A 13,821-nucleotide genomic window follows, 5' to 3' on the forward strand; every position below is an offset into this window, starting at 1 on the left:
GTTTACTTTCTAATGTAAAACCTGTTTTAACCCAGCAGTAGGGGGGAAAGAAAAGCCACAGCTGGATTGTTTCTTCTTGTTGGCAGGCACATGACTTAAGTCTTAACACCAAGAACCATTCTGAAAATATTCTTAGTCAAGACGAGTAGTTCCTACTACATTGGTACCTCAGGTTACAAACGCTTTGGGTTACAAACGCTTTAGGTTACAGACACTGCTAACCTGGAAGTAGTACCTCGGGTTAAGAACTTTACCTCAAGATGTGAATAGAAATCGCACAGCAGTGAGAGACCCCATTAGCTAAAGTAGTGCCTCAGGTTAAGAACAGTTTCAGGTTAAGAACAGACCTCCAGAACGAATTAAGTTCTTAACCAGAGGTACCACTGTATGCTACCTAGCAAAAGTATTTATTCTCCCCCAGAATGCCTTAAGTGATTATCACAAATGGAACTGTTATTTGAAGTGTGAATTGTCTCTTTACATAATACTCAAAGCATTTTCTGATCCTTTAGAAAGCTTCCAAAAGACCAACATTAAATGATGAGAACACTGAAGCCTATGTTTAATGATGGGGCTAATTCTCCTAGAAATGCCCTTTCATACATACCAGCACATTCATAGAAAGCTGTGTGTTGTACTCCAAAGAAGGAAAGTTTGTATTTGTTTTAGAAGAGATTGAAGGCTCTCCAAGGTAAAGCAGCAGCCTATAGAAGCCTCTTTCCATGTGCTTCAAGTCTGGAATAAGTTTTGTTCACTCTTAAACCAATTACATATTGAGATTACCGTTCTAAACATCTACATACTCAGCAGTAAGCCCCACTGAAGTCACTTCTGAGTAGACATGTTTAAGGCTGGGTTGTAAGGTAGTCTTATCTGAGCTATCTTCTTGACTGATGTAGTTTTGAAACAAGATCTGGCCTACTACAGAGCCAAACATGACATGCAAAAAGTACAGTAAAAGCACAAGGGAAGGGTGAGCTTCTGAGCCCCTCTTCAGCAGCCCTCTGTGTTGGACTCTCTAGAGAATCCTCAACAGTACTGCTCATGGAAGCTGCATCTGCCCAAAGACCCCTTCCCCACTGCAGCACCATAGCCCATACTGCTCAGGAGGGTCAAATGACTATAGTGAAGTCAACAGGGGTGGGGTAATGAAAGGAGTCCTGGGCAAGGAGCCACCAGCTCACATCCCCCTCAGATTCAACTCAAATGTGCTGTTTTATAACAATTACCAAGTGATAAATGGCACCATTTCAACTCATAATTTTTTGAATCTGCACTCAACATGGGAAATTTGACCTGAATTTTCCTGGGCCGCTAGGGCTCTAAATTGTGGGGTTTTTGTGCTTTATGGAGGCATGACACTGGGTGGTCATCAACTAAGTTTTACTCAGCGTACGCTGACTTAAATCCATGACTCTTACTAAGTTAGGCCTATTAATTGCAATGGGTCTAAAACTTAGCTGAATATCACCCACTAGCTGGAAGAGTTTGTTCTATTCTTTCATCTTAAGCCATCTCCTGACTAGTACTATTCATTACTGCAAAGGAAAATGCATTTGTACAAAATTCATTCTTCTAAATGTAGCAAAAAAAGAGAAAGAGATCTTGCTCACTTTATTAGTAGATTTGTCCTTCCAGTACAGAGTAGTTTGTTTCTGGTCTTTTATACCAGGCAGTTTAAAAATATCTGCATTAGAATCCTTATGTAAACCACTTGTCTACAGTCACTGTAGGCTATATGTGAAGGGGTAGCATTTCTTACCAAAGGTATTTCCACAGGAAATGTTCAAATTATCATTTTGAAATCATTCACCAACTTATTACATAGGCTACATTAATTAAAAACTAACCACACAGGTACTTTCATATATTGCACGTTGAGAGCTGCAGATCAGCCACAGCTGTAGAAGCAGGCTTCAGGTTCATCACAGAAAAATTATATGTGCATCCCAAGTGGATGAACAAGTCCTCATTTAAAGGTGATCGAATGCGCGATGCTAGAGAAATTATTTCTGCAAAGGAGAAAGAAAGAAAAAAGCTACATAGAAACCAAGTCCAGAGGAGGAAAGAAGAGTTGGTTCTGAAGCCAATGAAATCCTCCCCACATGAAACGTGATGGAGATCAGTCCAGAAATCCAAAGTCATGGTTTCTCTTCAGCATGATGTGCAGAGTCCCGTGAGCTAGCTGGGGATGGGGGACCAGAAGGACCTCCTTGGTAGTCATTGGGTCCTGAAGGTGGCAAGTCTCTGGCAGGAGGAGGGGGGTAGTCCCTTAATCCTTGCGGAGGTAGCCGTGGAGGGCCTGGAGGATAATCTCTTGGGTATGGAGGCCGGAAAGGAGGAGGTCCACGCTGATATACTCTCTGATCAGGAGGTGGTAGTGGACCATGTGGAAAGTCTCTCATTCCAAATGGAGGGACAGGTGGATAGTCTCTTGGAAGAGGTGGTGGAGGGGCTCCACGTACTGGAAGGAAAAGCAGTACAGTGAATTATTCACTGGCAGGAAGTACATGCAATCTCACCCCAGAAATTTGGCAGAAACCAAACAGCAGGCACAGAATCCCAAGTTTACTAACTTCCATTTTAAAGAAGCATATTTGAAGCCTTTATGCCTGGCAGATAATATGTGAACAGACAACAAAATGTTCCTCTTCTCAGAAAAGGAACCATCTGTATTTTGCATGCCTCTCTTGTCACTTCCAGTCCTTTCCCCACATAGTTACAACTGTGCTTTGCTATCAATAGACTCACCAAATCTATCAAGGCAATATTCAGATGAAATACTTCAGCCAAATATTCAAAGCAGGTTATGGCTCTCAAATTAGTATTGCTAACATTGCTCAGCTCTCACAAATTCACCATGAGGCACCCCTGCCCACTCACTCATTGCCGCAAAGATAACTTTGTTCTGCAACAGGTTGTGAGAAAGATTCTTGAACCTGTAATGCCAATTCAAATAAACACCTTTTTTTTATATTAAAAAAGCACAATGGAAAAACAACCATACCCAAGGGAAGAGGTCGAGGTCCATAGGGTAGCCGGGGTGGAAGTCCAACACGAACTGGAGGTGGTGGCAAATGTCCAGCTGCTGGCGGTCCCATTACAGGGGCCCCTGGGTAAGGTGGTGGGCCTTTAGGACCCATGTTAACCTGTGTAAGACAGAAAAGTTAGTCTTCTACTATATACACCAGCGAAATATAAAACTGATCTTCCACCAAAAATGTTAAGTGTTTGAAAGCTATGTATTTTCAAACTCATTTTCACTGCATACTACCAAACAGGGGTGAGGAATTTCAGGCCAGGGGACCAGTTGCAGCCCTCCAGACCTCTCTAAATGAGCCTCAGACTAAACTCCTCCTTGCACAGCCTTTTCAGTGCCCATCAAGTACTTTTGCCTGGTTAAGACTATGCCTGTTCCTTGCCTGAATGGAGAATGTAGAGTCTTGTGCGTGTAAGTAAAGGAACCCGTGACCATTAGGTCCAGTCGTGGCCGACTCGGGGGTTGCAGCGCTCATCTCGCTTTACTGGCTGAGGGAGCCGGCGTACAGCTTCCGGGTCATGTGGCCAGCATGACTAAGCCGCTTCTGGCGAACCAGAGCAGCGCACGGAAACGCCGTTTACCTTCCCACCGGAGTGGTACCTATTTATCTACTTGCACTTTGATGTGCTTTCGATCTGCTAGGTTGGCAGGAGCTGGGACCGAGCAACAGGAGCTCACCCCTTTGCGGGGATTCGAACCGCCAACCTTCTGATCGGCAAGTCCTAAGCTCTGTGGTTTAACCCACAGCACCACCCGTGTCCCCTCTTGTGTGTGTAGCCGTCTTCAAATTTTGACTGGAATGTAGCCTGCTGTACAAAGGCAAGACTCTCATCCATTGCCCAAATTACTTTTGCCTCTGGCTCCACCCATGATTGGGATGCAGACTGCACAAGGCAATGCTGCTCCTGAACTGGAAAAGGTTCCCCACCCCTGCTATGGGGATTTTCCTTTTCCTGAATACTCTGGCTATACAAAAAATAGATGTTTCAACTAAGTTACAATCCTGAATATATTTAACCACCTAAAACCCATCATCCATGTAGTTAGTATTTCTTAAAGCACCAGCAAACCCAAATAAACAGTTAATTTAAACACAAAGAAATCCAGGAAGTACCCAAGGGATAAAAAAAAAGCCTCAAATATCTGCTATATTAGATTTCTAGAAAATAACTCAGGACCAAAGCATAGCTTTTACAAATGTAGTATATGTTAGCTGCCCTCACCAATGTATGCAACCTTAGGAAGTCAAGAAGCCCCAGAAGAGTTGTAGCCTAAAATGAGTCTCGCGGGGCTCATTTTGTCATGCTGAGATATGAAGCATCATGCTCCTCTCCATCAAACCAGGGGAAAGCAAAAGCACCAATCCCAGCCTCTTGGTACTCACTGCAGTTGCTTCAACAGATGAAGGTGGAGCAGTAGAAACACAGGGGGCTTCAGGCTCTTTAGGAGGGTTTGGCTTTATTTCCCCCCCAGCAACATAAAGACAGTAAGATGATAGACAAAATAAGAACATGATATGTAAGAGGTGATGTGACCCATACAGTGGGGTTCTTCCCAAAATGCCATCTCAGGAAAAAATTTAAAACCTCCCTGCCCCTTGCTTACCATTCCATCCACTACTGCAGCAGGAGAGGATGTCCTTGGCCCACAGGTCATTAGGGATGCTACAGCAGGGCCAAGCTCTAAAGACAAAGACCACATATTTTTTACCATTTTGAAAAGAAATGCACTTTCTCAATTGTGGACACCCACTTGTTGCTTGTCTACAACTAGAGATCTTTTGTTCTTCTAAGTGGTATGTACATTTTGTTAAAAATTATTTCTCAATTTATATACCACTTACATGCCCTAATGGCTTCTGAGCACCAGCCAGCACAGCCAATTGTCAGACAGGATGGGAGTTGTAGCTCAGCAACATCTGAAGGAGCACATATTCCCTACTTCTGGTTTAGAGACCTGGGCTATGCACTCCCTTCCTCCCTGAACAGTAACACGTACAGTGGTTTGAGCATTGGACTAGGACCAGGGAGACCCAGTTTCAAACACTCACACAGCCAGGAAGCTCATTGAGCAACCTTAGCCAATGACTTTCAGCCTAAACTACCTCTCAGGTTTGAGAGGATAAAAATGTGGAGGGAGAAAACCTTGCACACCATTCTGAACTCCTTGGAGAAAGGGCAGAATGAAATTAGCATAGTGCTGTTGCATTAAGGATTACTCCAATTACAAACTATGCACATATGCTAGCAAAAAATAAGGTGCTTTATTTTCCTATTAAGGTCAACAGGACAGAAAAGGCTTAAAATTAACTGGATTATAACCCAACATCTTTAAACACAGTGTGCCATTCTGGCTAATTTAGGACTGCTTTGTTATTTTTACTATTTTCATTCTTAAACCAAAGAAGGAAAAGTGAATTCCGTAAAAATAAAAAATTGGCCCTTTATAAAAGTTTAAAGTGTTCAGTGATAATAAAGAAGGCTTCTATAGCAAGACAACCTAAGGAAGAAAGAAAAAAGGATTGATTTATTGCCATCTTCACCTCTTGAACCTTCTCTTGGATTGGCAGAAAGGGGCCGCCCAAGGGGTTCCATCATCAGCGGTGGGGAAGGAGCTCCCCCGCTCACAGGTGAGGGCCCAAAGGATCCATCTCGACTTAATGGACCTGTAATAAAGCATGGTCACTGGTGTCAACTTTTTATTTCCTTTTTCTGAAAGGTTAGGCTTGACATTTCAGATCCTTAGCAAAAGGTGAACAGAGCATTTACCTCTGCGAGGGGGGGCTTGATGGTCTGGTCGGCCTGCAGTTGGTTTCACAATTAGTGGTCTCTGAAGCGCAGCTATTTTCTGATCCATCTCTATTAATCTATTAAAGGGGGGGGAATCAAAAGTTAATCTCAAAGTGCATTCATGCTTGTACGATATAGCACTGAAGCAGGTGCGCCAGGTGGTTGGGGGCTGAGGGGTCTTCAGCCCCCAACATTTTTTCAAGGAGGGGGCTGGGCTCCCCCAAGATCCTGTAGCCCCTGCTCCACTTCCTAATCCTCACCGATGTCGTGTGGGGAAGAGCTTGAGCACGGAGCTCTGCTCTGCGCTCCCCATTCTCCACCACACAAGCGCTGGCATCACAGCGGCAGGATGCTTGAGCGTCTCGGCATGGCGCGCGAGCGCTAGGTGGGGCAGGACATGTCACATGATGTGTAACATAACACATCACATGATGCACCCCCACAATGTGGGGGGGCAAGTCGGCACCTTTGCGCTGAAGGAATTTGCCATTAAATAATATGCACTTTCACCAAGAAACCTGCAGTTGTGAATAGCTTAGTATTAGTGGCAGTCTATAAAACCAATCACCTTTCGCAGTTACCAAATAGAGAACATACTTACTTGAGCCTTAAGTTGGAATTTTCCCTTTTTTCTTCAGCTAATGCCCTTTCGGCAGAACGTGCTATGAGCTGCAATAGGAAAAAAAATAGTGAAAATCATGTTCTGCTAGGAAAACACACATTAAAGGCTAATTGCTGCTGCTCTGCAAAAAACATTAACTGCCCTGCTCAACTAAATGAAAAGGTTTTTTATATGCTTTAATAAAATCCTTACCCAGTTCTCATGGGCCTTCTTCTCATGGATGTCAATCTTAAAACATTAAGGAAGGAAGGAAGAAAAGTTTATTTGAGTCTGCACATTGGCTTATATCCTACATCTACTGCTTCAGAAAGATTTATTGGGATAGCATCACACCTGATTCTTGTAAGATCGCTCTGTTTGCTGCAGTTCTTCAACAATTTCGTCAATTCTCTTTCTGTCAAAGAATTTGAGAGATTACTTCTGCTCACTGTCTGAAAATATGAGACATTACATTCATCAATCAATCTATTTACTTGTATTTTTTCACGTCTTCAACTGCCAGGACTGCTTTTTCATCTGCAGCAGAGAGCTTCTGATCCTTCTCTTGACGCTCATACTCTTCTTGTGACAACTTCCTAAAGCAGAAATTTAGGTATAATTAACCCTCTGTGGCCAGACACAACCTGACAGCATTGGAAAAAGTTCTAAAGCTTTTGTATCACTCTTACACAACTCCATATTTCAGGTAGTCCTCAACCATGACAAATTGTCAATTGGCGTTTCAGCCTCTCCTTGATTCAATGGTGGGGTAAAATAAATTTTTTAAAAATTATTTTCAGCTATGGGGATCAATTCTAGCCCTATTGTAATGGCTGAAAAAACAGAAGCTGGGTATGTTTAGCCTGGAAAAGAGGAGACTGAGAGGAGATATGATAGCCATCTTCAAATATCTTAAGGGCTATCACATGGCGGAGGGAACATGCTTGTTTTCCCCTGCTCTTCAGGGTTAAGACTCAAGGCTATGGCTTCAAGTTACAAGAAAGGATATTCCGATTAAACATTTGGAAAAACTTTCTGATGGCAAGAGCTGTTCAGCAGTGCAACAGACTCCCATGAGAGGTGGTGAACTCTCCTTCCTTGGAGTTTTTTAAGCAGATGTTGGATAGCCATCTGTCATGGATGCTTTAGCTGAGATTCCTGCATTGCAGGGGGTTGGACTAGATGACCCTTGGGTCCCTTCCAAGATTCTATGAAAGGTAAACAGAAAAGGAGCAAAATGATATAGCTTACACAAGCTTTCCAGAACCTTAAAGGTAAAGGTAATGGGACCCCTGAGCATTAGGTCCAGTCGTGACCAACTCTGGGGTTGCGGCGCTCATCTCGCTTTATTGGCCGAGGGCACCGGTGTACAGCTTCTGGGTCATGTGGCCAGCATGACTAAGCCGCTTCTGGTGAACCAGAGCAGTGCACGGAAACGCCGTTTACCTTCCTGCCAGAGCGGTACCTATTTATCTACTTGCACTTTGAACTGCTAGGTTGGCAGGAGCTGGGACCGAGCAATGGGAGCTCACTCCATCGTGGGGATTTGAACCGCCGACCTTCTGATCGGCAAGTCCTAGGCTCTGTGGTTTAACCCACAGCGCCAACCACGTCCAGTACCTTATTCCTTCCAAATACTGTTGGACTACAATTCCTATCATCTCTTGACAACTGGCCATGCTGGTTGGGTTGATGAGAGGTCATCCAAAACATATGAAGGGTGCCAGATTGGGGTAAACTGGTTTATACCATGTTTTGGGGTATTTTTATCATCTTTTAAAAGCCCAGTACTTACTTCTGAAGTGCCATTTCCTTCTGCTGATAAAGCTCATTGAGAATCTCCACTTTCTGTTGCAGAGTTTTACATTCACTTTCTAGCTGAGATTTTGCTCTCTGCAAGGAACAAGAATCATGTTCCAGCTTCTTGATTTGCTCTGCAATAAGACAAACCTATTTAGTACAACATTTGTAAGAGCTAAGATACAGTGACACAGAACATTCAGTTGCTCAGGAAACAAGACAGTTTTCACTCCAGGGTCTTTGACAGAAGGAAAAACTGCAAATTTGGGTGGAAATAAGCTTCACACAGAGGCAGGCCAGTGACTTGGAAGAGGTCCCAACATAAAGAGGAGGACCGAAACATGGAGCCCTGAAGTAAGGAGGCTAAAAGAAGGGTAGGTGGAAAAAGGCAGAAATAAGACCATGAATTAAGCAAAATGCAGTCTATCAAAGAAAGGGCTGTAAAGAAATTCCGCAGAGCTTAAGATAAGGAGATGCTGTAAGCACTAGGGGAAGTAAGATAGCTTAAAGTAGTAGTCAGCAGCCAAAAACCAGGAATCTGCAAACACAACAGGGAGTGGAAAAAGTGAAACAGGGCTAGACTATGCACAACTGCTCCCTTTTTCTAGGCCCTATGTTCTCTTGGCCTCTTCTTGAAGGAAATGAGCAGACAAAGAATGTCTAGAAGGCTGATGAATGCCAGCCAATGGGGAATGCAGCTGCTGGATCTAGAGCTGAGACTGTGAGAGGTCTCTATTGTCACCACATCATTACACACTGGCAAGGGAAGTATTAGGGACAAAAAGCAGGGTGAAGCAGATGGATTTCATTGACTGATTTGAACTAACCAACCATTCTTGTGCCCCAAGGTTTCTATCAACGAATGGAAATGGGAACCCCCTTAACTGATGAGTTACTGCAGTGGTTTTAAAAAAAACAACAACAAAAACTTGTCATTCCAAATTATATATTTGCTGAACACACCTTCCAACTCATGCCTTGCTGCTACTTCATCATTAAGTTTGGACCGCATGTGATCTCTTTCTTCTTCAATGATAGATAATGTTGTTTTTACCTGCAAAAAGCAACAAATGGCCAGTGAAACACTCTCCTGGAATACAAACTTAGGCCATATTGATTACACAAAACAATGTTTTCATGGGGTTACTTCATGTACCAAACTGCCCCCAGATTCTCTCACAGCACCTTTGAGGCCTGCTATAACTAGTGGAATATTACTGAAGGCGTTTCAGATTTTTGTGAGCTTCTACACTATGGTGGGTAAGGGGAAGGGATCTGTGTTAACATGGGTTCAAAAGAATTTTGTATTTTGGGGCTCTGCTTGGACTCAGATCCTTGGGATAGTTATATTTCAGCCTACCCAGTTTGTGTTATGTGAAATGGGTGTTTTGTGCTTGGGCATGCCCACACAGTAGCCATTTTATGAATGTACATGCCCCCATGGCAGCAATTTTGTGAAACTGCTGTGACACTTCAAGAATCCCAAATGTGCCCACTGGCCCAAAAAGATTGGAAGCATCTGTGTTATACCCTTGAAACATCCATCATCTGTTTAATCTGATTCTTCATCTTTTCATTCCTGGTATCTAGAAGGGAGAAAAATTATTTTCATTGTGTTTGTTTAAGCAAAAATTTCAAAATCTGGCAAGAGGAAATCTCCATAGATAATTTTCTAGAAGTGTACAGATGAAAGCAACGCATTTCAACATGAAGCAGGAAAATATTTCAATTATAGGAGTTAAAAGCTACTGATGTTCACAATTGACTCAAGAAAGGGCAGATCCCAATGGCAATCCAATCCAGTTATTTATCTGATGAATTGCTCACATTATAGATATAATTCATCAGAGTTGAGAAATTTACTTCTCAGTGATATAGCCAGTATGTTAGATGGACATCATCTTAATTTCTGGTCTTTTGTATTAGGAGTATCTGTTCCTATTTGATACATAACAGATGTTAATTATTCACTATTGTGTACCATTGCCCCTAGGAGACTTCAGCTATTGCTTCCTCAAGATTAGCTGCTTGAATGGACTACCAGGTTATCTAAGATTTTAGTACCTGAGAGCTCTCCATTGGCCAGATCATTTCCATCATCCCTCTTGCCTTCTGACTCAGATTCTGCATCAAGCTGCTTCAGCTGCATAATGCAGTTAGTCAAAACCTAAAGCAGAAGCAAAAAGCCAAATTTTAAACTATAAGACCACAACATTAGGTGTAGTAGTTCAATCACAGAGTCATGAACACAGAAGAAAGTTGTTCTTCAAGAGAGCTTACTTCAATTTCATTTTCTTTATAGGCAAGTGCTTCTTCCATATCATTCTGAGATTTCTGATACAACTTGATCTGTTCACCGAGCTCACTGTGCCTCTCACTCCAGCCTTCTGCTTGTTGCAGCAGCTGAAAGAACACAAATACAATATTAACAATATTACTGGGATGACAAACAGCATGTAACTCAGGCCATCAGGTTTTAAAACTACACCAGAGTGGCTAAATATGTCAAAGTTAAAGTTGTGCCAAAACAAAAAAGAACATGCCACCCCTTAAAAAAATAATGCTGGCTCATAATGAGGGGAGGCACAGGCAAAAGAACGATCATCTGCAGCCATGCACAAAATCCTTTAAAATGAAAGCACAGCTTTAACTGATATATTTAGATATCATCTTATAATAAAACCAGAAAACAGGAGGGGTGGGTGGATTTCACAGAGGATCACCATTTTAAGATTCTCCCTGGAGCAATAACATTTCTAAACCTGCCACAAGGCACCCACCCGATACATAAAGGAATTCAGGATGGGATTCACCTAACCATAACATGCATCTTCAGCATCTGTCTAACCATCTATATTTCTTTTAGAATTCATTGTTGAACATTTCCACCTTCTCGAATTTTTCATTATACTGAGAAAGTGTATTGTATGTGGTCTATTCCCTTGCCTCAAATGACCTCAGGAGGAGCTTCTGCCCATCAGTGTCAACTGTCAGCAAGGGGAGACTTGCCTTCATCATAACCTGAGCACAATCTAGCTGTTCATCCCCACTCCACTGTGTCAGAGAACCACAGAGAGTTCCCAAAACCAGATGGGGACATCATTTTGGGTGAGAATTTTTTTCTATAAGCTACTGTTGAGAGCTTCTCAGGAATATAAATGAAGACGTAGGTATTCTACACGAGTAAATATTGTAGCTAGCAGCTCCTATGGTGGAGCTTCCTAACCACTTATTTTCCCACAATTGTGCATTCATGTTTCACTTCTACCAAGGTTCCATCTTCTCTAGCTCCAATATCATCAATGTAACAAAAGGTTAACATATTGCCAGAAGTCATGGGAAGAGAAGGTCTGATAACTACAGCTGATACAGCTATGGTAATTTCTTCAACAGTCTAGGAATCATCAACCAAGGAAGTTTGACCTGGACTTCTCATCAGCTTTCCTTTTTTCTCTCTCTCAAGGTCAAAAAGTATTTCTTGTTCAATGTGCTTTCACCTTGTCACTTATGTTCTGGCATCATATGGATGTAACTTTAAGTTAGGAAGACACTGAAGAGCATGGCCAGAAATGACCTTCCGGACACTACGAATCTGCACAGGAACAACATTGAGCATGGCTGTGGGGGGTGGGGTGGGCAGCTGTTCTTGCCAGTCACAGGAACTAGAGGCACCGTCATCAGGTTTCATTCTCTCACAGAGCAATGAAAATCAGCCTCCTAGCACTAGGGCTCCAGACTGTCTTTGCAATGACCAGCTCTAAACAGAACAGCAAGTATAATTCACTGTAAAGAACTGTACTTGTCATATAAGCAAAGGATTTAATAAAAGAGTGAAGCTCAATATGGTCAAATATGGTCAAAATGTTTAGGGGTGCTCTCATTTTGACTCAGGAAAATCACCATTTTATATTTCAAATCGGGAAAAATAAATACAGTAAACAGACAAAAGTACAAAGATTCACAAAATGTTTAGGGGTATGCGTACCCCCAGAAAAAAGCACTGGTCAAATTTATCTAGGGTCAAATACATCTACAAAGACTGCTGCTGCTCCTTAACTTCTGTGCACAGATGGGGACGCAAAACAATACCATCTCAGCTAACACAGAAGCATGACACTTGCATTACAGATATATTCTTTTTGCTGAGAATCTCCAAAGAAATTCACCATCCCTGATTGCAACAATCCATTAGCTTAGGGTTGGACAATGTGTATTCCAGAGGCCGGATGAAACCTTCAGCCAGTTTTATGTCCCCAGAGTTATCAGACTCTTGTTCCTTTCCTTCTCTAGTATTGCATTCCTCCCACATTGTTCTGCTAAAGGAGGAAGATATTAAGCAATGCCTTTATGATGGCAACAGAACTGGCAAAAAATGTTCCCAATACTGCTTTTCCAAGGAAAAATATTAAAAACGGCTTTTACTAAATAAGGAACCATCCCATGAAAGGAGTTACACAAGCCTGGCTTGCCCACCATTGGTTTTGGTTTTGCCCACTGCTGTCAGGCAGCCCTCAATAGGAAAAAGGTTCCCCATCCCTGCTTTAGCTCCTGGGGGTCAACTGTTTTCCCAAGGCTTCCTCACACTCACAGCAGCACCTAGCTATCTTCATTGTCCTTTGTCTCCTTCCCCAGTGCTGCCCAGGTACTGCCCAATCCCTGACTGCACGAGACCAATAGTGGGTCCAACAGTGAAGAAGGTGGTTTCTGCACATGCTGTAGGGGGAAGTAAGGGGCAGATGGGGTTTATAAACCTGAGAAGGTAGCCCATCTAGGAGAAGGAAAACTCTTGAGCCTAAACTTCTGCTGCCTTGTGGGATATCTTCAGGAGAGGAAAAGGCTAAGGAGTAAACCCTACACAAAATCTGAGCAGAGTCACTAAGATGGTTGGATTGCACCTTGTACGCCTCCTTCCGGCAACTCCAGCCAAGCTGGTGCCAAACATATTGCTCTGTTTTCCTTTGGACCACATCAGTGAGGCTGAGAGGGGGGTCTTGTTGTCTAGATGGTCCAGGACCTCCATATATACTATCCAGGCTTACATCCCGGAGAGGTCACTTCGGTGCTGCAAACAGTGTTTAGACTTCACCTATGGAGGTGCACTCCATTGTCTCTCGAGACAGATGGATGTCAACAACTACTCATGCCCCTCAATATTTTAAAATGAGCAAACTTTTCAAGCAGAATTAACTTGGTCTGATATGTACACAAAGCAAAGCCTAATTAATGAAGAACAGCAGTTTAACAAAAACGGCACACTCACTTGCTCCTTACTCTTCTTAAGTCTCGTATTCTCTTCTTGAATACGACTCAATTCAGACTTCACTTTTTCTTCACTTAGTTTAGCTTCATTAAGTGCTATCTGCACCTAAAAATTCCAATAATTTCAAGTTTAATATGCAAATCACATAAAAATGCCAGCTTACACCAAAAAAGCACAGAATAATTCAATAACCCGCAACATTCAGAATTTAGATTCTTCTATTCTTCTTGGGAGACCATACCTCCCATTAAACCATGGTTAAAAACGAATTATGGTTTAATACAAATGCACAAGCTGTATGTGCATGTAGCTAAAAAATTCCTGCTGCATT

The 13,821-nt window shown here is 42.5% G+C and overlaps 1 protein-coding gene and 1 long non-coding RNA gene across 6 annotated transcripts in view; both read right to left on the minus strand.

Moving 5' to 3' along the window:
• Positions 1–62: 62 nt before the first annotated feature.
• LOC310758937 overlaps positions 63–13,821 on the minus strand; it is a 140,399-nt gene continuing 126,640 nt past the window's right edge. Inside the window, exon 3 of the long non-coding RNA XR_014546113.1 lies at positions 63–167. This is a non-coding gene — a long non-coding RNA (uncharacterized lncRNA). The remainder of the gene's footprint in view (positions 168–13,821) is intronic.
• Positions 1,583–13,821, minus strand: part of MIA3 (MIA SH3 domain ER export factor 3) — a 37,454-nt gene continuing 25,215 nt past the window's right edge. For 2 of the 5 annotated variants that reach the window (XM_083604753.1, XM_083604755.1), the window contains 16 exons: positions 13,491–13,595; positions 10,511–10,633; positions 10,295–10,397; positions 9,761–9,816; positions 9,194–9,284; positions 8,226–8,364; positions 6,925–7,026; positions 6,785–6,845; positions 6,644–6,679; positions 6,431–6,498; positions 5,809–5,906; positions 5,583–5,705; positions 4,646–4,722; positions 4,425–4,496; positions 3,008–3,149; positions 1,583–2,464 (listed from right to left, as the gene is read on the minus strand). In XM_083604753.1, the coding sequence (XP_083460879.1) occupies positions 2,142–2,464; positions 3,008–3,149; positions 4,425–4,496; positions 4,646–4,722; positions 5,583–5,705; positions 5,809–5,906; positions 6,431–6,498; positions 6,644–6,679; positions 6,785–6,845; positions 6,925–7,026; positions 8,226–8,364; positions 9,194–9,284; positions 9,761–9,816; positions 10,295–10,397; positions 10,511–10,633; positions 13,491–13,595 (1,719 nt within the window). In that variant the 3' untranslated portion in view covers positions 1,583–2,141. Of the gene's footprint in view, positions 2,465–3,007; positions 3,150–4,424; positions 4,497–4,645; positions 4,723–5,582; positions 5,706–5,808; positions 5,907–6,430; positions 6,499–6,643; positions 6,680–6,784; positions 6,846–6,924; positions 7,698–8,050; positions 8,365–9,193; positions 9,285–9,760; positions 9,817–10,294; positions 10,398–10,510; positions 10,634–13,490; positions 13,596–13,821 lie in introns of those variants that run through there. The other 3 variants (XR_014545795.1, XM_083604754.1, XR_014545796.1) reach the window with 3 other exon arrangements.

Source organism: Podarcis filfolensis, assembly GCF_964270895.1.
Source record: "Podarcis filfolensis genome assembly, chromosome: 3".
NCBI lineage: Eukaryota > Metazoa > Chordata > Lepidosauria > Squamata > Lacertidae > Podarcis > Podarcis filfolensis.